The sequence below is a fragment of the Rhynchophorus ferrugineus genome, unplaced genomic scaffold (genome assembly GCF_030347505.1).
Source record: "Rhynchophorus ferrugineus isolate W39M unplaced genomic scaffold, kcgeb_rfMv2 rfM2, whole genome shotgun sequence".
Classification (NCBI taxonomy): domain Eukaryota; kingdom Metazoa; phylum Arthropoda; class Insecta; order Coleoptera; family Curculionidae; genus Rhynchophorus; species Rhynchophorus ferrugineus.
Genome location: NW_027472581.1, coordinates 51619622 through 51644704, shown reverse-complemented (window position 1 = coordinate 51644704; position 25083 = coordinate 51619622). Strand labels below are relative to the sequence as shown.

The window sequence follows — 25083 nt, the reverse complement described above, 5'->3', positions numbered from 1 at the left end:
TAATTTTCGTGAGGCTTCTTCACTATTGTCTCCGACAGCTATAATCGCAGTATCATCAGCAAATGTAGCCATCGTAATATTTTCCGTTTGTGGTATATCACATATGTAAAGTAGATAAAGCATTGGTCCCAGTACACTTCCTTGCGGTACACCTGCTTTAGATTCTCTTATTGTAGAGTAAGCTTCTTCTTGTTCTGTAGTTTATGAATAAGGCCTTCATGCCAACGCTTATCGAAAGCTTGTGCTACATCTAAAAATATAGCTGAGCATACTTTTTTACTTTCGTAGGCTTTTTCAATAACATCTGTTATTCTGTGGATCTGGTCAATTGTTGAGTGCTTGTTAATAAACCCAAACTGGTGTGTTGGTATTAGGTTTTTTCTCTCTATTATCGGTTTTATTATTTTCAACAGAAGTTTTTTAAAAACCTTAGATATTACTGGTAGCAGTGATATAGGTCTACATGCTTTTATTTCCTTTGCTGGCTAATAAGAAAAATAATTTAAAAACTGAACCGATACTATATTTTATGAACTCATATGAACATAATACGCTTATTTATTTCTCAGTTCACATAAGTATTGTAATAATAATGTAATAATGTTTTTTTAATGTTTCATCAGCAACAGTATCGACAGTAATGATAGCATCGGCGAGGAAGAACAGTGTCTTAAAGTTCACTGCGAGAGACCGACGAACATTAAAAGTATTTTACATAAAACTATTGCGGCAAAAGTGGCAACAGAACTCAACACTCAATTGAGTAATACTATTTCGACAAAAACAGTACGGCGAGAGCTCCACAAAGGTAACATTCATAAAAAGGCTGCAATTACGAAACCCTTTCTAATGGAAGCCAATGCTAAGCTTTATTTCTTACAAATGGCCATGTTTATATATAGAGAATCCCCAAAATAATGTTTGGCTTATAATCCAGACTACCTGGATTCAGCTGATTCAGCGATCCTCCCATTCACATCATTGGCCGGATTACTGCGAATAAAGGCTGTGACTAGCATATTGCTAACAAATACTGTCATATTTCGACCATTCACCATTCACCATTTTACCATCAAACATTTTCCCTCGACAGCACAATCGCTAGACCTCAACATAATTGAGCCGTTTTGGCGAGTGAAGTAGAATAGAGAGTGAAGAGTAGATTTCCATCTCCAACAAAAATGAAATAATTGACAGTTGTTTCGGTACGAGACGTTGGAAACTATTCAGACACTATTACATGAAGAATAGCAACTGTTTTAAAAACAATGGTCGTTCAACATATTATTTCTAAATAAATATAGTGTATGTGTCAGCTATTCAGCAATATTAACTTTCTAACTAAGAATCTAGCTAACATTATTAACCATCAATGTGCAAATCCAACAAACCAATAGCCTACCATGTCATATAGCAATTTTAATTGGAGCTCAAATGATTATATGAGAAAATTTTCAAATATTTTGAGAAACTATAAATATTCCATAAACTCTCGTTGTATTTGAAACATAAAAAGACTTTTTATTGTGTTAAATATATCAAGTATTTGTATACTGGAAGTTCCAGCACTACTTTTAGCACACTAAAGTTTACAGCTGAAGCTGAAGCATGTTCAACAGGATGATATTTTTGCAAGCTGCAGCTGGCAAGATGGTTAGATGCTTAAAAAACAATGAAAGTGCATGGAAAGGGTTGAACGTATTAAAGTATTGAAATATTATTAGTCAAATATGAAAAATTAATTTGCCAATAACGACACTTTTTAATGTTTTTTTTAAATATCGAACTTATCTAAGCTCCTAATTTAAAAAATTTAAAATACATAATAATGTTCTAGGAAGTATTATTCAGAATATTTCAAATATAAATAAATCGCTTTGTAAAAAATATAAATAATCAGCTTTAACCTCTTTTCCAAAATCGGTCTTCTTATTCCCTAAAAGCTAGACAAGAAGAAAGCTAAATGATGATCGCGTGATGAAATGATGAATTCTGGAAGCGATAAAATTTTCAACATATCTACATTCTAAAGATTCTTCGAAGAGGAATGTCACGCACTGTTATGAACTAGCAAAACAGCTTTTGCCTTTTCTAACGATATGCGTTTCTCGTACAGTTTTTAGTGAACTACATCACTTTAAACATAATTGACGGACTCTCTTTTTATTCATATCTTTTACAGTTATCAAATTTAAGCATATTTTATTATTTAAGCATTTTTTCATATTTCTTCTATGTAATAATTCGAATAATAAATGGTCATCAGATTATGTCATCTTATTTGGTCTATAAGGCCTCCAACACATCTTCCAAATTTTCCAACTATGTATATCATCAAGCAAAATATCACACCTAGACCTATAATTTTGTGTCAAATTTATTTTATCAACTAAGGTATATTTAGATTGAAACAGTTATTACATTGAGCGTAGCAACTGACAACCTAAACCAGCCTAATGACCAGACCAAATGATATTCGATTTTACCTGAACTGGTCAATAGAATGAGTTGGGATGATTCTCGAATTATAAACAAACAATTGCCAATCATAATTACAAACAAATGTTTACCTATGCCCCAACAAGATACCCTATAGGCAAATTATGATTAATAAAAACATTCAACAAAGCTCACATGATTTAAACAATAAAACATTGTTAACAACCTAACATCCTTTTTGTATTTTTTAGTATTACTATTTCTTCAAAATAAACAAAAATTATTGAATTTTTTATTGAACATGGTCACTACAATTATTGTAACGTTTGCGGTGACTAAAGCCAGACGTCAATACTTAACTCTTGCTTCATAAAATGACCATAAAATACAAAATGGTACTTGTATCGAAAGCAGCCATTTTAAATATTATGTTCATTATATAACGTATTGCATGAATTTCATTCGGACTAAATTATGTTGCAATAAAAGCAATTAGTGCGCATTTCATCAAAGACAAAAAAATCTCCACTAGTTTAAAATCCCCAAGTAATGTATTTCCAATCATAAATTATAAAAATAAAATTTAAAAATATATAATTATTTATTTAGTTTTAGAATGTTTTTTTTAATTTTTGAAGTTTTTAATAATTGATCATAACAACTCACAAATACACATCTTTATTTATAAATTTATGGAAGTTTAATGTTTTAAAATATGCTAGCGATTAAAACTAAATTTACTATATATAGGTTGAACAAATTTTATTCAAACTGCATACTTCATTTAGTTAAAACTGGAAAAAAATTGTATCCCCATCATGAATGAATAAAAGGTTTCGAAACAGTTTTAGAAATCAATATACAACATAAAATTTTACGAATCAATTTACATTACATTAGATTTTATACATATTACAACTTTAAAGCTATGTTAACGTTCGATTATTATATGCTGGATACTATAAAAGTCACCATTTCCGTAAATGTTGCTTTAATAATAAAAAGTATTTTTAATTTTATAATAATAAAAAAGTAATAAATGTGTAGATTATAACATATCACATCTTATAAAAATGCAAAATGCAAAAATGAAATACTTTATCTCATTTACTCAAGTAATTATAATTTAAGTAGTTTAAAAAAAATTGAGCGCATTTAACTTTTGCTCCATAAAAACTGGTAACAATACTTATATCTGAAATGAGCCACTTAATATTGCGTTATATAACATATTATCTGAACTGTATTCAGGCTTTCTGCGATTGTCATAAATATCGACGACGGATTATTCTCATTTCATCATCGAAAAAAGGAAAATCATATAGAACATCATGAATTAATAATATATTCTGTAATAGCTTTACCTAAATTATATTATACAACATATAAATTATCACGATCTATTATAATATCTTAATAACAAGATTATCAAAAAAAACTAACTCATATGAAAAAAATTAATTTAAATTGAATTGATAATATTTATGTTAACAAATAATTAGTGGTTGATTATGTTATAGTATCGGTATTTTTTATTACAGACTACCAATGTGATTAAGTTACCATAATTGTATAATAATACCGAAAATCGAATGATTTAACAACTTTCTAATAGAGATATTTATTCAACCATTTATGCGATAACACGACAGCGATCTTTAATGAAATATATAAAAATATATATTTTATATAGATATTTTTAATTGTATTTATATTACAAAACAAACGTTATCTATCGATCTTTGCAAACTCTTGAATTCGACTCTCAAAGCATCATAAGTTTTATCCAGCTTTACGAAGATTTTTCTTACCAAATTTTACACTCTTACTTGTGAACAAACACAAATATGTATTTCGAAGCACTGCCCTGACAAACTTAAAAAAGTTATATAAATAAAATTATTACAGAAATGTATATAAATACCATATAAAATCCAAATGTATATATAAATTCCTCAAAATTAAATAATTTAATTAAAAGGAAAACAAGAATAAAACAAAAAGTAATAAGAAAAGCATCTCTTTGGATGTTTGCTTCAAGCAAACGTTGGGAATTGAAATCCCGTTTTGTACTTTGTATTTGATTATATCACTCTTGGCTAATAGAACCATTAACAAAAAATGAATACAATTGAAAAGAAAATTAGTACATAAATAAAATTATAATAAATGTTTGCTGAAAACATATTTAAATATTAACATTTAATAAAGACAATGAAATCCGTTTGCTCCACAAATTTAAAATAAAACAAAAAATGGTATTTAAACCGAAAACAGCCATTATATAAACGTTTGTGAAATATATCTGTGGGAGATTGTAATTATTTCACCGAAATTACAGAAAAATTAGTATTGTGTGCATATGTACAACAATAAAAATAATTATAAATTAAAAAATTAGTTTAACACTAAATGAACGATAAACTAGTTATTAGATAATTATTACAAAAATGTGCGTATATGCAAGAACAACTTCATGTTACGTTCACACTACAATAACATACCGCATCAACTTTCTATTACAATTATGTATACGATTTAAAATCAACAGTTTAGCATTATATCGAACAAAAAAATGGACACGATCATTAAAATATGTTCTTACATCAAAGGCCCAAATTAAGTAATGTACTTTCTCATATTATCCACGCTGTTTGTAATGACATAACGATATTACTTACTTTTCAAGGCCCAAGAGTCAGCCCTTGTTAAACCATCTAGATAAACATCAACGTCTTTGGCGCAGTCCGCGGAAACTTTTGTTTTAAAATTAGCCCACGCCACCCTCAAACCGTCAGAACTAAAAAAGTTCAACACTTTATCTAAATCGAAATGACCCGTATAATCACTATTGTTATCATTGGTCACATTATTGGTCGATGTTCCTATATGGATCGTAAGGGCGAAAACAACAAAAAATAAAAAGCTCAACTTAAGGGACATCTCAGCGGATTCATTTAAAATACCCGGTCTGTCTAAATCGCGATACAACCCGAACCAAGAACAATTACGTTATAACTTTCTCTCTCGGTAGAAGAGATAACCATTTCTTTGATATTGGTGGTGGGCCCCTTCTACCGCCTCTTGCTCATGTAATGATTCAGGAAGCCTCGCTCGGTAGCGTGAATGGATTTCGCGAGTTGTTTAACGAAATAGATTGAAAAATTTAGGCAAACTTAATCATACAATTTATATATATTCCTTTTGAAAAATATAACTGGTACTAATGCATTTACACACATTACATTTTAGATTAGGAAATTATTCAGGGTCTATTTTTTAATATAGGAATAAAATATTCTATTTACTTTATTACCACTTATAAAAATGCCAAAATAATACTATAATAAAAAATGATAAATATTTAATAGGCACTTAATCTTTAGCAAGTTTAAGACAATAAATATATTTTCATAGCCATTTTATTCATATTCAAATAAAAATAATTGAAATACATATGCCAGTTACCAAAAAAATTACATTTATTTTTTCTAAGGGTGTATTGTTGGTCATATATATATATTAACAAAGAAATAAAACCTCTGCCTTATTTTTGTTATAATATAAAATAATACTAGGTAATAATAAAACTATATATATTGGTCTTACCGACTTTGTATCAGAACATAAATTAAATTATACTCAATTATATTATATAAAAGTATATTTACTTAAATAATACAAAATACATTTATTAAAGTTAATAAAAATTACCATAATTAATTTACTACTTTTTAAAAAATTATTTCCAAGACTATCGTTAGAACATTCAAAAGTATAAGTGGCACTGAAAAAGATTCTTTAGAAACAGATATAATTTTTCTATGTTAGATTTACCTCTGGCAACTGTTCTAATAGAGTGAACTAGATTAAATATCTGAGATTTTGCAGATGGAGCTTCACCAAAACCGTGAACATTCGAAGTTCTTGAACTCCAACCAACTGAAATATAAATATATACCTTAACGTTTTAATTTGGATATGTGTAATGAACAAGTACAAACTTTTGCTTAAAAACCTATCCTCATCCAATATACAGATTGCATTAAGACATAAAATAGCAGCTTCAAATAAATTCCAAAGAGTAAAAGCCATAGTATAACGATAAATACACTAAAAATTACGTTAAAACTAAATGTTTACATGTAATGGTCTTAAAATATAGGTTAAATTTCTGACAGTTCGACTAATTGACGTGGATACACATAAATACAATAGTACTCTAACATACTTATTTTTTCTAACGTATTACTAAAATAAGGATAGATGATTAGTACATACAGCGAATGACATATAAGTATGATCGTAATTTTTTGGATCACTTAATTTTGTTATTACATTCATTTATATAATTCTTTACACGGTAATTTACATTTTTAAAATCAATATACACCATAAAATAAAAAGAACTTTAATGTTTAATTGATGTAATTTATAATGGTCAACAAATACTAACGTAAATATTATAGAATAAACTGTAACACTGTTTGGTTATTAGCTATGAGCTCAAGTCCATTTGTTTATTGGGCCCAAAGTGAAAATTGCATATTTTTAAAGATAGATTTAAAAGATGTAAAAGTAAGTTAATTATTCATGATTTAATATGTTATAAAATAAACATATTTTAGGAACCTAACATTAACATTGAACAAAAATCAATTAAATTCCAAGGTGTAGGAACAGGAGCACAAGGTTCAAGAGATTATAGTTTTTGTTTAAATTTCTATGATGACATTGATAAAGATGTATATAGATGTTACCAATTATACTTAAAGAATTGTAACATTATTGCGATTTTTAGGAGCAGAGTATTAAAGTGAAGGACCATTCAATTGATGTAAAACTGGTTAAAAAAAATCCCCTTTGGTGGCCTAGACTTATTCCAACACCTCAAAAGCCATTATGGCTAAAAACAGATTTCGATCGATGGCAATCTGAAGATGATTTAGAAGACAAAGTAAATGATATTAGAATGGATTATCCAGATATATATGAAAGTTTACAAAAAAATGAGTTGGGCTATTTAAAAGGTTTGTGATATTAGCTTAATTTTATCAAATCTATTTTATTTTTGTACTTTTAGAAGAATTTAAAAAGGTTTATTTGTTGTTTTACAATGTTTTAATGCTATTTGGATTCATTTATGTATTTGTGGTAATGACATTGGTTTATATAAAATCAGAATTTAAAGAATCACCTGTGTTCACGGAAATCTATCCCAGTGTTGGACAAACCATGTGCATTTTACACCTATTTCAGTGTCTGGAAAGTATGCATCCTATTTTTGGCTATGTTAAAGGAAGTTTGTTATTTCCAGCTATGCAAATTGGAGGCAGATTACTAATATTATTTGGCTGTTTAGAATTTGAACCAAGGTTGCAAAAAATGCCTGTTGTTGCATATTTGTTTTTCACCTGGACTTCTGTTGAATTACTAAGGTGCATGGCTTTTAATTTTATTATTTAGTGCCATGTAATTTATAACATTTAATAAATGTACTGTTTTAGATATTCTTATTACATTGTTAATTTAACAGACAACAGAAGGGCATTAATGAAGAAGATCCTATTACCACCTCTTCAATGGTTAAGATATTCTGCATGGATTATATTATATCCAGTTGGATTCACATGTGAAATTGTAATAATATTTAGGAATGTTATGTATCTTCAGAATAACCCAAGGTGGTATATTGCTATGCCCAACAAGTACAACTTTACATTTGATTACTTCACATATTTGAGAATTCATATGTTACTGTTTATGATTCCTGGAATGTATGCTTTATTGAATCACATGTATAACATGAGAAGAAAGAAAATTGGAGGTTACCATAAGGGGAAAGTTTTATAGAATATTATAGAAATATAATAGTTTTAGTGAGAAATAAAATGTTCTCCATTTTCTTGGCTTTTTCTGTTTCATTTAAATTTTTCATCTCGTTATGTTAGCTTAGAAATTGTAATAGTAAGTTAACATTCTGAATCTTAATTTTCAAAACAATATTTATTGCAAAGTTAGCACATATATACTATGCCAGGGAAAGCATAAAACATAAGTTATGAAATGGGAATGGTGTAAAAGACAAAAACTTTTATATTATAAACATATACCTTAACAATACAACTAATTAGGTAAAACAATTGAGTTGTTGTAGCAATTGTAAAACAATTGAGTTGTTTACCATGGTGATACTCTAGAAGGGTAAGGACTGGTATGAACCCAGCACAGTTAATTCATGCTAATATTGGCTACCACCATAAATAGAGAATCGTTGAAATAATTGAACTTGTTGAAAAATAAAGTCTGGAAATGTCCATAAGCCAGTAGCATATCCTACGAAATATAAAAAATACGGTAAAAAAATACTCGATTTTTGTTAAATATTGTTTATTATTTAAAAAATGTTGGTGATCCTTATATATGAATATTAATATAAACATGCATAAGTACAAGTATGTAAGCAAAATCTAATTGTAAATTAATTATAAAAAAGAACTTAAAGCTGATTAATAAAATGTATTCATTTTGTACTTTATTTCCATAAAACTAATTCAAATACTTCTATTCACTAATATTAATATCAATAAGGAAAATTTTCCATTATTATAGCACCAATTACAAAAATTATCAAATTTAACACTTGCAATAATGGAAGCCTTAAGAAAAATATTGATCTGGTGTATAACATATTTGAATCAATAATATATGCTCTCATACATATAAAATAAATAGAAATAAATTATTAATTGGTAAATTGTACTAATCAATATATCAAGAATAAAATGTTAAAACAGATGTTTGATTCCCTCGAACTAGCAGAATGGGTGGCATATCCTTTGTTAATAATTCCAACCAAGCCAAGTATAATGGAGCTGATATGATATTCTTCCTAGGTATGGGTAAAGTAACTACTACCATTTGGGCTTCATGAGAATGTTCTAACAACAGTTCTCTCAGCCTCATATGCCTGTTGGTTTTGTCTTTAACAGCTAATAGTTCAGAATCTGTAATGGTCACTTTAAAACAAAAAACACTTGTTAGTAAAGTGAAATTAGATTATCACATTTAAAAGTTTTCTTCCTGTAATCAAATTAAATGTCGGGTTTTTTTAATAAAAGCGGGCGGATGTTATAGTGGAATGAACGAAAATACTTGAGAAGTATTAATGAAACTATTTTCGTAGTACTGAAAAGAACATCTCTCAAATATTCACCGCGGCTTCTCATGGTGAATCCGATTGGTATAATTTTAATGTGTCTAGCGCATAAACTCTATTGCATTTTGTGCGATGGCATGAGTTATTGTTGACTTTAAGGGCATTGGCCGATTGCGATTGATCGTCATAGATCAGCAACTCCAGAAAGCTCCGAAAATCGTAAAATTTTGGGGCACTCAAATCTTTTATATAGAACATTCGCCGTGGCGTCAGTGCTGTCACACGTAGCGCTCTTCTCTTGGAACCACACGTTGTTTGATATACGACAGTTACGCTTATTAACATAGCCAAAAATATACCTCCATAGAAAAAATAATAATAAAATGTATACCTCGCCATTAAAAATATTTCTTTCGCCGAAAATTGTGTCGACCGCGTAGACTTGTCATTTAGTAGTCATAGAGTAAACATTACTCTTCGGTATCAGTGAGCGAATAATAAACAGGTAAGATGGCCACGACAGGCTGCCAACATCGACCCAGCCTTATCGAAAAACCCTATATAATTTTAATTTCTTCAAAAGCTAAAATATTACCTTTCTCATTCTCTGGTCCACTTTCATTATTTTCCCGGAACCGTTCAATGAGGGATTCAAAAAACGCTTGAGTAGATTCACTGGGTTTAGCGGTAATGTCTGGAACAATTTGTAGATCTGAATATTCAATTCGAAATTTCGATAACAAACTGGCCATGTTCATATGTTCCATCTCCAAACCATTACTGTTGTTGGCAAGGGCAAACACTCGTAATTTGCATGTATTCCAATTTCTTCTGGTGCCTAATATGTACGGCAGAAGTAACGTAAGTCCTTAAATAAGAGTTGATAATGAATTAAGATTATAAAGAACTGAAAATAATTCCACACCTCCATCGTCAAATAGCCACCAGACATCAATGGTACCACCACGTTTCTGTTTCTGAAAAAAAAATATATCTGATGTGCTAGGATCCAAATTAGGACCGTCAGAAGTTACATCTGGACCCGATTCGGCAACGGATTTGCTTTTCTTTCCTGTAGCATCATCAGGAACAACGCTTATCTTCTCGTCTTTGTCCTGTTGATTCAGCGAACGTTCTGTCGAACAGCTGCCTTCAAAAAATTAATTTCGTTATTACACTAAACTATATACCTTGTTTTGCATTATATTAAATTATCTCTTCTTACCTTCTGATATCTGACTGTAGGATCGGTTTCTGGATAAGTAACTTACACTATTCTTATCCTTTTGGTCATTTTCATTTAGGCTGTCGTTAATATCAAGACCTGTTTGTAATCTTAGTATTCCCACAGCCAGATGCAAGTCAAAAGCATTGCTGAAAAATATTACATTATTGATTTATTCTGACATTGAGCGTAAAAAGTTGCAGTAGGTTTAAGATTCTAAAATAATGTTGTTAATAGAATGAAGGTTTTTTAATAAATTTTAGAATGAGGTCGTCTACGAAGTTCGATATCGCCTAATAATTTTTCGTTTAGTTAATTTTTGTTTGAAAATTGACATTATTTTTGAGATATTTTATGATAGCCTGAAGTTACCTACTGTAAAATTTCAAAGTAATTAATCAATTCGTCCTTAACACAAGTCTGCCAGTCTGTCTTATATCCCATGAGTAAAATGTTGGGTTTCAATTTTCCTATGCCACACACTTTCATCAGTGCTCGGGCACCTTCTTGGAATGATACTCCATCCACTTGTTGATAGAAAGCTTTGAGTTTGTGAGCCGCAAGCCAGCTATTGGCTTTGTAACTGAGTATGTTTCTCATTCTTTGAGATAAGGGGCTCTACAAAAAGTAATCTATCAGAAATAGTATAAAACAAGACAGATCCGTTTTTTACGGTATTAATATGGCCGCAAAGTAACATTGACAAATTTTTGGTAAGTAAATAGGCAAAGTCAATAAGTGATGGTCTGGCGCTCGGCATTCCCGACAATACTAGAATCTGGGGTCTGTAATTTTTAACATGTTCTTCCACAGAGTTCAACTGCTGCGTAGCCAGTAGTGCGTTTTTGTAAATCTGAGCCTGAGTTGTAGAACCCCAGTTAACATCTAAAAACAGTATACATTATCAAATTAGATCCTCACTTATTTCCCAATTTAATTACTTGGTTTCCTATATGATACAATCAAGTACAAAGCAAGAACAGCTGTAAATGTTACCAAGGCTGTCCACCAAGATATCAAAAACATCACCAGAACGCAGATAATTGATCCAAATAAGCTAAGCCACATATTGTAATACTGCAACATAAAAATAATTATTATAAATTAAAAATATTCCTTAATGAGTTTACTTGTTATTAATTTATATAACTAAAAATTGAATTATTTCTTTGAATTTAATACAATTTCAATTGATTATTACTAATTTCAATATCAATAGTTATTTAATTTTTTGTTTGAATTAACACCTTGTTTGTTAAGTTGCATAAGTAGTAAATATATTAATGATAATTAATAATTTAAAAATTTCTTGTATTATTAATCAATATGAAATAATAGAAGAGTACTAGTCTAATATTTGCATCTCTTATACCTTGAAAGTAGGTCTCCAGCCGACAGGTTTAGCCAAAGAGGCGTGAAACGTCGAAAAATTGATTAATGTGTATGCAGCCAAAAAGAAATTTGAAATAAGGGGAGCTATGAGGTTCAGTTCTCCTAAAACAATTATCATCTCAGTAGTACTCATAATTAGTCATCAAACTACCGTCTGTTCCAACCGATTAGAATAAATCCAATTGCTATAACGAATGTCAAGACATAACCTCGTACTGGCTCATTATTGGGTCCAAATCCTTTACCAAACCACTCTATTTTTGGATAAAGGTTATCCTTACAGAGTGCCTGGAATACTTTCGGAGCTGATACAAGTGAAGCGAGGGCAGAAGATAAAGTTGCAGCAAAACATCCAGCATAAATTAATGAACCCTCAATTGATGCTAATTCAATCACCTAAAAAATAAAATGTATATAAATCACATGTCTGATCTGTTAATCTCCCTAAAGTTATTGGTGCGTCTATATGAGTTGTATAGAATTGTAATGTTATATAATTAGACAAAAACTTATAATAGAAATGGTTCATAAATAGTTTACAAATTCGGGTGAACTTTTGGATCCAAGCAGATGAGAACACTTTTTAACGTCATTTATTCCCAGCACTGAGTATTACAAAACATTATTTGGAAATTGTTTTTATGCTGTGAATGTGCGAAACGCATACAGAATTAAGCTTGATTGATGTCGTCGGTATAAAGGCAAAAATAGCACAGCATAAGTCCCCCCTTCCTTCTGGCGTGTCTCCAAATGCCTCGTGGGGAAGACGCACAATGTCATCCCTCCCCTGAAGTCAGCGGTTACAGGAAATTTTGCAGTCACTGACCAAGAAAAAGTCGAGCTCCTTGCAGAGACCTACGAAGCTCAAATGAAATGCCTCCCACCCACACAGAACACTAAAACTAAAGACATTGACACTGTCATCAACGAATCCAACTCCGTCAAAAGACCAGTAACCCCCGCCTTTCTTCTCAACCATTTTGTATCTCCAAAGTCTCTACAGACTATGATCGGCAAACTTCAAACCAAAAAATCTCCAGGTTTCGATGGAATATCGATTACCCAGTTAAAAAAGCTTCCGCATAAGCAACTCGCAGAACTGGCAAACATTATTAACTCCATCATGAGACTGCAACACTTCCCGGCGTCTTGGAAACACGCACATATAGCGGTTATACCCAAGAAAGGAGCAAAATCATCTCCATCTGATTACAGGCCTATCAGCCTTCTCAGCGCCATTTCGAAGCTTGCCGAGAGGGCAATACTCTACGCTCTCAACTCTTTCACAAAGGAAAACAACATCATTCCAGATGAACAATTCGGCTTTCGCGCTCACCACTCATCCGTCCATCAAGCTTCCCGTCTGGCTGCACACATCCATCATGCTCTTGACCAACGTAAAAAGCTTGGAGCAGTTCTTCTGGACCTAACCAAAGCCTTCGACAAGGTCTGGCACGACGGATTGTTCGCAAAGTGCGTGCGGTTAGGCCTCCCAGAAGACCTAACCGCTCTCATCAAGTCCTATCTCTCGGACAGATCTTTCCAGGTCAAGATCAGGGCGTCACTTTCAAACAAATCGATGCTGGCGTACCTCAAGGTTCCCCGCTGGCCCCAGCCTTATTTAATCTCTTTATTTCAGATATGCCGAGAAAAGAGCATATTGACGTCGCCTTTTACGCTGACGACACTGCTTTCTTCACGGCCGCCAGGTTCGAAGTTACAATTCATGAGCGTTTACAGAAGCAGCTCGATCATGCGGTCAAGTGGTTCAAATTCTGGAGGTTGCAAATCAACCCCCTGAAAACCCAGGCCATCATTTTCCACAAGAAGCGTTACGCACTGCGCGTCTCGCAACTTAAGATCGACACCGCAATAATTCCATGGCTGGATAACGTCACGTACCTAGGTCTTCACTTCGACCGGCGGTTCGGTTGGCACTCCCAAATCCAGAAAGCAATCCAAAAAGGTTCGGGGATAGCAAACCTGCTATCTCCTCTGATCTGCCCTTCTAGCAGGCTTCCCATCTCCATCAAATGCTTATTTTACAAGATGTTAATTCGGTCCGTACTCCTCTACGGATCTAATGTCTACTTCAAGTTTGTTACACCCAACCAGGTCAAACGGCTTCAAGTTTTCCAAAATAAGCTCCTCAGGAGAATATTAAACGCTCCATGGTTTGTCAGAAATAATCAAATCCATAGGGAAACTGACACTCCAGAAATCAAGCACTTCATATCTCAATCATTCCACAAACAACAACTCAGCTCAAGTTCTTCTGAAAACGCGCTTGTTCGCAAGCTGGTCGACATGCTGGGAGCTTAGCACCGCGTCACCGCTAAGCTCTTCCCCTTTTCCAGGCTGAAACGACCTCATCCGTCGCTACAGTCATAACTTTTGCCCCCATACAACAGTACCCAGTTGTGTGTTAACTCAGGTTCGCGAATCAATAGAATCGCCGGGCCTTCGTGCCCAATAACGGCTGCCCGATCAGCGGGTGCCATATCCCCAAGTTTAAGGCAGTAGCAGTAGTGATCCACAGGGGTCAACTGTGAGGCGGTTTCGGTTTAGTGTATTGGTAAGCCCAGAGGCAGTCCCACATAACCCGGTCCAACTTGTCACTCCAGGGCAAGTCTCCGCGACCAGGTATGCGTCACGCATTCCACCGCCTGGTTTTTAGGCCAGAACAAAAAAAAAAAAAAAAAAAAAAAAAAAAAAAAAAAAAAAAAAAGCACAGCATAAGTATTCTGATATATTATCAGTATCGAAGCCACGTACGCACAGTGATACAGCCAATTTACATCATAAGTAGCTTTTGGTTGCCCAGGCCCAAAACCATGTATATTTGTGTTATTAATATATGTTAATGGATAATATAGGGATTCAAATAATATTTTATCTTTACCTGAAAACTATTTTGCAATCCATAAGAACAATTTGGTAAGCAGTCTATTAAGGTACCATTCTGTAAATCAGTAATGTTACCACTAGCATCCCTCATTACAGTACATCCAGCAAAAACTGCCATCACAATGTATGATATGGTGGTAATTAAAATTGCCAATAGCGTTCCCTTTGGAATTGCTTTTTGGGGATCCTGAAATAATCAAATATATATTTAAAAAGTTAATATAATTATTTCATAGACTTTAAAAAATTATTAGTTTTTAATTTTGTGTGATAATGCCTAAATTAATTATTAGTATGAAATCTGATTACTAGACTAATAAGATTTTTCATGTGTTTTAATAATTTAGTTAAAAATATAAGTTTAAGTTAGTCATATTATTTAACATTAATGTTATAGCATTGTGTCTGATTAATTTTAATTACAGCTAAATAAAAATTGACAATTATTTGATTAGTAGCACACAAAAAGCGCATGGAAATTTTCAAGTGTGTTCTTCAGAACAGATTGAAATGTTTAAATTGTATTAAATGTTGAAATGGTTATTTAGACAATCTACTTCGCATAAACGAAAATAATCATTGAAATATGATGATAACCCACCATTACCTTGATTCTCAGTAACCTCAGTAAGAGGAACTAAAAAAGTTCAAAAACATGTGGAAAAATGCAAAAGTAATAATATAAATATTTGGATTTTGATTTGAATTAACATTAAAACTTAAGATGTATGTATCAAACAACAGTATTTATAATTTGTTTTCTTAAGTATTATAATAACTGTTGTAACTTTTGCTTGACTGTACTGAACTTTTTTTTTCCTTCAGAAAGCTTTTATCTCTTAGTTCATGAAACATATTCTAAAAGACACTTCCAACATATGTAGGTTTTTTATTAAACGATAAATAATTAAGTGATGTGTTATGCATTTATTCGATTATCTAAATATCACTTTTAATTACTTACTTTTAAATCTCCTGAAATATTCGCTCCTGCCAAAATGCCAGTAGCTGCAGGGAAAAATACTGAAAATACTTTGAAAAAGTCGTATGATACACCTTCAGACACTCGATAGTTTGAAAACATATTGTCCGCTGTTATTGTAGCTGAAAAAATTAAGAACTATAATAAAAATAATTGGTGGTCATCTTGCTATAAATGCTACATACCATTGAAACCAACAAAACCTTTAGCTATAGCTTGGTCGTTTCTGGGTCCTATGATACAACCAATAAGGAAGTCAGCGATTGCAATGAGGAGAATGACTAACAATACCAACTGAGCCTAAAAATGAATAATCAGTACAGAATTTTCATGTATTTATGTAACGAACCTTTGCTTCCCATTCCATACCGACGATTACGATAATGGTTAAAACAATTATGGTAACACAGCCGATTATTCTGATATCATTTACTGATTCATCTACGATGAACAAACCGAAACTGGAGAGTAAATCTTGGACAGACTCACAGAAACCCACTACATACATGGCACACGCTACGGCATTCGCTAACGAGAAGATAAAACCTATAGAACCACCAAATTCTGGTCCTAAACTTCTTGATATCATGTAATAAGTTCCACCTAAACTTCAATAAAATCGGTTAGAGTTACTAAATAATATTTTATCACTAACCTCCTTTTATGACACCATTTGTACTAATTGCTGACATAGATAGCGCAGTAATTGATGTTACTATTGTTGTGGTAAGAATAAGTAATACTGACTGAATTATTCCGGCTTGTCCTACCACCCAGGACAGCCTCAAGAATAACATAACACCCCATATATTTAGTAGACATCTCACTAAAACTCCTTGTATCCAACCGAATTTTAATTGACCTCTGGTACTGGCTAATTTACCATTGCTTTGAACATTTGTTTGTTCTAACTGAAACAAGCAATTTAATTACTAAGAAATTACATCCCTGTTATTGTTATGTAAATCCTAATGAAATAATGAAATAACTATTTTGATGAATGATTCTTAGTTATATAACAATCTCAATTAAAAAAATTGTTTAAGTAATTAGCTATTCTAAATACAATAGATTTGTATCATTAAGTGGAAAATAGAAAATGAAGGATAACAAATTTATAATAAATGTTTTTAAATATCCTGCTAGATAAAATGTTAATTTTTTTGTAGTGTGTCTGTTATATAGCACTGGAGGACTGATAAAGCCTTGGTCTTAAAAATAATGAATTTTTGCCTGACTGACTGGGTGAGTAAATGAAGTGGATTTTCCGCTATGAGCGTTTCATTTATATCAAAATAGACTAGAGAAAAAATAATAGAAATAAGGGTTTTGGGACGGCACGTAGTCTTTGCCCACGATTTAGTAAGCCGCAAGTGTTTGTTTAAAATCTTGCATGTCTCATAACTTGTTTTGAATTGGATTTACTGTTTAACGTGGGGTCACATCCACGCTCCCTGACATTAAACCTATTACTTGAGAGCGACCAACTTAGAGATTATCGCAAAAAAAGTTTTATCCTTATTTATTGAGTTAGTTTGTTATATTTTAAAATGTTTGTATGTAGTAAAGTAGTAATGTAAAAATTAAGCAATCAGGAATAGCTGTCAGTTTGGTGACACAAAATATATAAACACAACGGGTAGCCGTGCGGGCTAAGAGTTTAGCTCGTCGACAATAACGCCCTAGGATCGAATGTCGCCTGGGGTTAAAGGTTTTTTAAAAAGTTTATAAAATAAAGGATAGTATCCGTTAATATTAAGTGAATGTTTGAAGTCGCTAAATAACACGACGATAAATAAATAAATTTAAAAAATATATTTAAACAATTATTTTAGGCTCTGGCCAACGCGCTGCCGCTCCATTTCTTATACGGTAGATTATTCGACGTTTCTGTCGTACGTATCAACTGCGGACATATAATTTTTAAAATCAAAGTTTGGCAATGTTGTACTGCAAAATGCCGGCAGGCAATTTTGAATCGGAAGAAAAATTCTTAAATTTTACATTTGAAACAACGTTAAAACGGAAAATTATTGGTTAAAACGTTATTAAACGAAGGTATTTAAGATTTTGTGTTACTTTCGATTATTCCCATATTTTTGGAATTTTAGCGTTATGGCAAGTTTAGATAAAAAAACTATTAAGAACAGTATGGTCACATAAAGTTATATTTTACATTTTTTTGCAGAAAAAATAAATTAATGTGCCTGCTTTATCGGAAGATATATACAGCTGTGAAAGAAAAACTCGATGTATGTAAAGTTTCATATTAACACGGATTAACAAAATTGGAGAATAACAAGAATTGTCTGTTGTCTTTGCTTACAAGATATTTAGGTTTTCTAAATCAGATTTTGATTTAATTTGATGTCTGATGAAGAAAACCGAAAAAAGAAAAATTGTTCTTGCTTAAGGACTTATTATTTGATATGGTTCTGGAGACACAATATATCATTGTACTAGAGGTAATTAGTATTAACGTCTGATTAATTTCTGATTTCATTAGTAAATACATTTCTTAACAAAGCAGTAATCGAATATTGCAGGTTATAAATCAAGATGCAATAAAGCATCAAGAGTTAAAATGAATGTTCCATAGAATATTAACAGTTATAATATAGTTTCACAGAATTCCAATTTCTCATTTATTGGTGAGTTGTTGGTTCCCACGTGGAACATAAGAAAAAGTAGAAACCAATGGATAAATGAAAGCCGTGGAAGAGAACCTAAAGATGAGCTATCTGAAAGGGCAAGATTGAAGAGTGAAATAAATAAGCAAAAAACAATGTAAGTTTATTTAAAAATTTAGGTAAAGGTATATTTTAGGTGACAAATATGGATAATAGATATGGTCTATATGAGTACATAAATGAAGTAATGATATGCAGTAGATAAAGTGAAACTGACTACATAATTTGCATAGATGGAACACATAGGACAAATAGAAAAAAATATGAATTATTAAATTTATCTTAATTTTTTTTACATATATATTTTAAAGTCTCCTTTTACCAACTTTATCTGGTTTATCTGGACTGGGCCTAAAGTTTAATGTGGGCTCCGAACCACGGTCCTCAGCATTAAGTCTACCGACTGGCAAATGACCAACTTTAGAAATCATCCCAGAAGACATCCGGTCTTACCCAGCCTGGTTACTGGCGTGACTGGGATCATTTTCCTTGTCGGATTTTACACTTTTGCCTAGAACATTCACAAATAAATTTACGACCATGCCCCAGCAAAATTTGAAGACGCGGCTATCGCAACAGTAGGAGGACCGTCCCATCGCCTTTACCACTGCGCCACCAAGTCGGCTTATCTTAATTTATTTAAACGATATGTGACCATATGACATTTTAGTCTTTGAACCTTGTATCAATTATTTTGATGATTTACTAGAGACCTAAGTTTTGGAAAATCAATAGTTAATTTAATTACTGTAAAGATCCTTTAATATACATTTCCTAATTGTAAAATTTAAATTACCTAATTGTGTTTGTTAATGTTTTAATATACATGCCAAAGTCAAATATGAATTTCAAAATTGTTTTATTCATATCTTTTCTGTTTTAATATAGAAACATGTATTACTTGATTTATTATTTCATACTTATGTTTATAACATACAAGTAAAGAAAGATCATGTATTTTTGATACTCTGAGGTTGTTACAGTTCTGAAATAATGTTACTTATGATATTTTGTTATAATGTTCAGTGGCGTAGCAATTTACGCTTATTAATAGTTTGTTGATTATTGAGAGTTAATGTGATTTAAAAAAGTTTAGTGCGTGTTAGTTTTTGAGATATTTTGCATATATTTTAATATTTTTTAATATACAGACATTTATTATTTTAATTAAAATACAGTGAAAACAAGATTTAGTAATATATCATAGTTTTAAATTAGTTATTTTATATCTATTATGAGAAAAACAAGATTAATTTAATACAGTGTGGTGGAATTTCGGTCATAGGGCGATCACTATTACTTAATAAAATGCATTATTCCAATAAGTGCAATAAGTATCAATTGTCGGGAAAGTATTTATGAAGATAAATGGGACTTGAAAATGAGATTTGGGGGGAGCAGGCGGGATTTAGACTATTTAGACATATTGAACAAATTATGTTGGTGTAAGTGTTGACAATGAAAGTGGAGTGCTTTTTATAAAAATGCCTTTAATTAATATTAATTTTTACCCTCCAATATTATAAATATAAATGTACGTTCTGAAGTAGTGATTTTGATAAAGGATAAGACTACTATTAGCCTACCCATTATCTTTGATTGCGATAGAAATCAATGTTTATAGAAAAATACGCTTTTTAGGATAGCTTTAAAATATAGGTGTTTTCTCTTACGTAGAATTAGGAACGTACAGAATTTATAAAATAAAAATAAACCCGTATTAAAAATTAAATCAATATAGTGTCGGTACAGTGCCATCATCTCCCTTGGATTTAAATCTTACTCTTATACTATTACTTAAAATACATCATCTTTAATTTATATTAACCTTCACTCTATTAATAGATCGAACTACCAAAACTACTCTAAAAATACTCAAGGCATTAAAGTTCATGGCAATAAACTTGACTGGAATTATTAGCTCGATAGTAATTTACAGTAATATGTTATATATGCAAACATTTAAATGTAATTGCTTTAAAATATTTAACAATTACAGCGGTTTTATAGGCTCTCTAATTGCTTTAATATCATTATTATCGCTAGTTCACTAATACAATTATTTATTATTATTAGCAAATTGTTAGGTACTTGCATGTATTCTGATCATTTTTTACTTTAAAGGGGCATTTATTGAAAATTAGTATAGTATATGTTTTTTTCCATATTTTTGGCAATATGGTATTACCGTATCGAAAGACGATGTTGGTTTTTGTAGCGGTCCAATCATCGATCCTTTTTCGTATTTTTTCAACATTTCGAGATCGTATGTAAGTCAATCCATACTGTACCGATCTGTTCAAGTATGGCAATCAGAAAGTGCTATGTTTGATGAGTATACGATTCTGACTTGGTAAGTTTTGCCTTACTAATGAAGCTTCAATTCCTCTTGCAACGTGTGAGCGAGCGTTGTGATGTGTGGTAGTAAATAGATGATCTGCAGCAGCAGTTTCATTCAGTTTTTGCAGCATATCTATTGAGCTGAGTTTTCGTCCTTTTCGTTTGGTAATTTGTCAGTGATATCAAAATCTTCATTTCTAAAAGGTTGAAATCAATTGGGATATAACACAGCAGCATTGCCATAGGTTTCTAACAGTGTTTGATGGAATTCAGAAAGGATAATAACTTGTAGACTATCGAGCTGTTGACAACAATACTGTTTTGGCATGATTTTGTATAGATGTTCATATAGAGCTAATTTATCAATATTCACTAGTTTCTTACAAATTAAAACTGTTGTTGGTAAAATTATTGGGATATTAATTAAAATACTATATAATATGATTATTAAATAATCAGTGAATACAATTTCTTAATGTTATTGAAGAACCATTTTAATGTATATCATAACTAATAATAACTACAAATAAATAATAGATTTTGGAAATTTGAGCTTTATCAATGAAAGATGGCATTGTGCATCAAGTAGTGATCAGGAAAGTACTTACAGTTCCGTAATAGACATTAAATAATGTTATTAACGAAACCTATTAAACTTATTAATGCCTTCAAAGAAAAACGTAAGTGTGCCTTATTAATTTTAATTACTTTCACACCTCCACTTACAGGTATTTTAGCAGATAGAACTAGTTAATTGCTTCTAAATTAATTGTCGTTTTAGCTTGAAATAGCAAACAATTTAAATTAACGTCCTACATCGATAATGACTCACAAAAGGTTATTAAAAATTCCTTAATATTTAAGAGTGTGGAATAATGTGCTTAACGATACTATATTTTCATACCGTTATAACTAAGAAATGGAAATAATGAAAAAATATATTTTATTAAATTGTAGATTTGAAAATTATATCTATTTTTTTGTAGCATATTTGAATGACAACTTTAGCATCATATATTCTTGTGTAATTTAATTATTAAAAGAAGATGTCTACATTACTTTTAATGGCTTAGAGGACTTTCATATCGTATTGGAGAAAAGAGTAATGTAAATTTGATGGCGAATAGATCACATTTAACTCACCCATAAAAGTTAGATTAGGTTCAAATATACAGATATTATGATGAATAGTATAGAGGGACAAAGTGACATTTATTGCTAAAAGTCACTCAATATCAGATTTATAATTAAGACTTCCATCAGTTTTTTTCAAGGTGTTAATAACACTGTATTTCTCAATAATAGATAGAAACTCTTCCAGAGCACATCGGCTTGAGATTTGCACTGCTCATGTTGCTATATATTCAATAATTATAATAAATTTATATAAAACGACATTATTAAAATTTAATTAATTTTAAAAAAAATTATTAAAAAAAAAACATGGGTACCGTAACAAAAAGATAAAACGAAATTCAAGCTGCGAAAACGATATATATCAGTCATATTTCTGAGAAAAATTGTATACAGAACTTAAAATAAAGATAAGATATAAGAAACACTAAAAATAACACACCTACACCCTTAGTATAAATACCTAAAATATGCATAAAATATACCAAGACTCTCATTGGTATCAATAGACTACATTGACCCGTTATAAAACGAAAAATATTTTAACATAATGTGGTAATGTATGTATGTAAATAAATGTATGTATATAAAGCAGTGTAATACCGACAGACTATAAGAAAATTAAAGAAAAACAACGTAAAAATAAAATAACTTAGCAACGAATAGGAATGGAATTAGGAAAAGAAGCTCGGAAATAAATTATTACAATACAATATAATGAATATTATATTGGTAGATGAGATTTAACATAAAGGAAAGAGATTCTTTCTCTTTGATTATTTCTTCGAGAATGCGGGCAAATAATACATAAGTCTTGTAGATTTACGCTTAGCGTCATCCGGTAATTACATGGGAAGAAATTATTGTAGAATATAAAAAATTACGGCAAATTCTGTCTACAATCTTTCACTTCTTTATTTAGAATCTGCCAAAAAAAATTGGATAATATAACTTAATAGCTCCTTTTTATTTATTAATTACTTCTTATATTAGATATGCTTAGTACAATCTTAATAACAAGCAAGGCGAGTACGGTATTAATATATCAGTATGTATTTTCCAAATTAAAGTAGAACTAAACTGCTTAAGCTAAGGTTAAGAATATACTAAAAAAGTTCGTGAGGTTTGGTTCGCTTCAACTTTCTGATTTCCTGCGTATTGTCCTGCGTGTTGAGTATTGCTTCCACGTGGCTGTGATTTAGCATGCTTATTTCATGTTTTAAGGCGAAATCGTGGATTACTTCATATACCCATTTGATTTCGAGGCCATCGTGCAGCTCTTCGTAGGTTAGGTAGCGATAAGCATTGATAAATAATCGTAGAACTTTGTTTTTAGTGTATTGAATTACTAGTTGGTTTTATGTTTTAGTGCAACCCCATATTTGCACTCCATAGGTCCAAATTGGTTCTATGATTGATTGATAAAACAATCCCTTTGATTTTAGGTCAAGTTGAGAGTATCTTCCAGTACAATTGCTTGACTTTGAGTTTAATATGCTCTGATTTTTGTTTTGCTAACACGATGTTTTCAATTTAACCTACAGTTGAAATGTATGCCGAGGTATTTAGCTGATTCTACTTACGGAATAAGGTATCCGTCAAGTGATATAATTAGTTTTTTAGCAACGCAAAATTAATATGAACAGATTTATATTATGAACAGAAGAACAGTACGATGACCTCAAAATTAAAAGCATCCATGTTGTCCAAGGCTTCGGCGAAAAACATGAAAGAAGATATCATTATTGTAGTGTATAAGTGTTACCGTTAACGTTAACTAAAGATACTAACTTTAGATACTTTTTTTGAGTACCACAAAATTAATTATGGATTTTTTAAGAGATTAAAAGAATTAATGTATGCTTAAAAATGTTTCTAATAAAAGATGTTATATTAAAACAAAATGTTGTTAAAAAGTATCTGAAAAGCCCGTTTAAAGGGATTGTCAAGTTATTTCTATCCTAAGATGCCTTGAGCATCTGTACCGACGGGGAGTTTAAACATTATTTGTCATAATTTCCTTAGTTCTTCTTAATTAAGTTAATCCTAATTTGGAATTTAATGTGTCCAGTAGATGAAAATATTGCAAAAAGCTAATAGGCTTTTTCAAAAATATATGTCCACTGCATTGAAAAGTAGTTAATATGTGATAGTGTAGATGTGGTATAATGGCTTTAAACTCAGGATTCTTGCCAGAATGTCGTAACGGTAAAAGCTCGTTTTTTTTTGAGAGAGGAAATTTGTGAAAATGACCGGTTTCGTTGCAAAAAAGAAAGGAAATCATCTGAATTTTTAGCAGAAAACTTACCAAATACCATCACAACAATTTTTTCCGAACTATCACTTCGAGATATTAATTTTTAGTCGAAGGTTATGAAAGTTGACGGTTGAAAGTTGATATCTATAAAATAGATGTTGGATTAGTCGATGGCATTATTTCAGAACGAGTCTGTTTTAAAGGGGATAACAGTAAATTTGGACTAATAATAAACATTATGTGTTTTATTGATCAATCAAATGTATTTTTTACTGTATGACAAATTAATAAAGTTGAATGAATCATTTCCCAAATTTTCATATATTAAACAGCATTAATTTCACGCGCACTTCTAAGATAGTTGATAAATAGATAGATGGTCATTAAGTCTAGAAAAAAGGTTTCCTATAAAAATTCAATGTGCTAAGCAGAGGAATAAAACTGTTACTATCCTATATATTTCTGCTTAATTCGGCCATCAATAGGTCGTTGTACGACCCTGCTTCACATCACCCTTATTCTTGCCTTATTTATAGACAATGAATGTAGTCTATATGG

The 25083-nt window shown here is 31.1% G+C and overlaps 4 protein-coding genes across 5 annotated transcripts in view; 1 reads left to right on the top strand and 3 right to left on the bottom strand.

The window, feature by feature from the left end:
* LOC143191180 (nose resistant to fluoxetine protein 6) overlaps window positions 1–5458 on the bottom strand; it is a 59969-nt gene extending 54511 nt beyond the window's left edge. The window contains exon 1 of the mRNA XM_076395995.1: window positions 5121–5458. Coding sequence (XP_076252110.1) covers window positions 5121–5382 — 262 coding nt within the window. The 5' untranslated portion in view covers window positions 5383–5458. The remainder of the gene's footprint in view (window positions 1–5120) is intronic.
* A 627-nt stretch (window positions 5459–6085) lies between these two features.
* LOC143191187 (immediate early response 3-interacting protein 1) lies at window positions 6086–6625 on the bottom strand. The gene is made up of 3 exons (XM_076396007.1): window positions 6444–6625; window positions 6277–6381; window positions 6086–6226 (listed from the first exon to the last, which is right to left on the bottom strand). The coding sequence occupies exons 1-3, from the start codon at window positions 6532–6534 to the stop codon at window positions 6174–6176; spliced, it is 249 nt and encodes an 82-aa protein (XP_076252122.1). The 5' UTR covers window positions 6535–6625; the 3' UTR covers window positions 6086–6173.
* A 10-nt stretch (window positions 6626–6635) lies between these two features.
* Hacd2 (3-hydroxyacyl-CoA dehydratase 2) lies at window positions 6636–8350 on the top strand. The gene is made up of 5 exons (XM_076396004.1): window positions 6636–7017; window positions 7068–7184; window positions 7241–7469; window positions 7523–7877; window positions 7947–8350. Exons 1-5 carry the CDS (start codon window positions 6940–6942, stop codon window positions 8290–8292), a joined length of 1125 nt encoding a protein of 374 aa, XP_076252119.1. The 5' UTR covers window positions 6636–6939; the 3' UTR covers window positions 8293–8350.
* A 462-nt stretch (window positions 8351–8812) lies between these two features.
* The window catches only part of Ncc69 (sodium chloride cotransporter 69), a 39698-nt gene continuing 23427 nt past the window's right edge, over window positions 8813–25083 (bottom strand). The window contains exons 4-18 of one of the 2 annotated variants that reach the window (XM_076395994.1): window positions 16760–17015; window positions 16454–16707; window positions 16290–16404; window positions 16087–16226; window positions 15118–15309; window positions 12380–12611; window positions 12196–12317; window positions 11765–11900; window positions 11497–11708; window positions 11200–11441; window positions 10824–10972; window positions 10633–10748; window positions 10524–10575; window positions 10194–10466; window positions 8813–9458 (exon numbers count right to left, since the gene is read on the bottom strand). In XM_076395994.1, the coding sequence (XP_076252109.1) occupies window positions 9214–9458; window positions 10194–10466; window positions 10524–10575; window positions 10633–10748; window positions 10824–10972; window positions 11200–11441; window positions 11497–11708; window positions 11765–11900; window positions 12196–12317; window positions 12380–12611; window positions 15118–15309; window positions 16087–16226; window positions 16290–16404; window positions 16454–16707; window positions 16760–17015 (2736 nt within the window). In that variant the 3' untranslated portion in view covers window positions 8813–9213. Of the gene's footprint in view, window positions 9459–10193; window positions 10467–10523; window positions 10749–10823; window positions 10973–11199; window positions 11442–11496; window positions 11709–11764; window positions 11901–12195; window positions 12318–12379; window positions 12612–15117; window positions 15310–16086; window positions 16227–16289; window positions 16405–16453; window positions 16708–16759; window positions 17016–25083 lie in introns of both variants that reach the window. The other variant, XM_076395993.1, reaches the window with a different exon arrangement.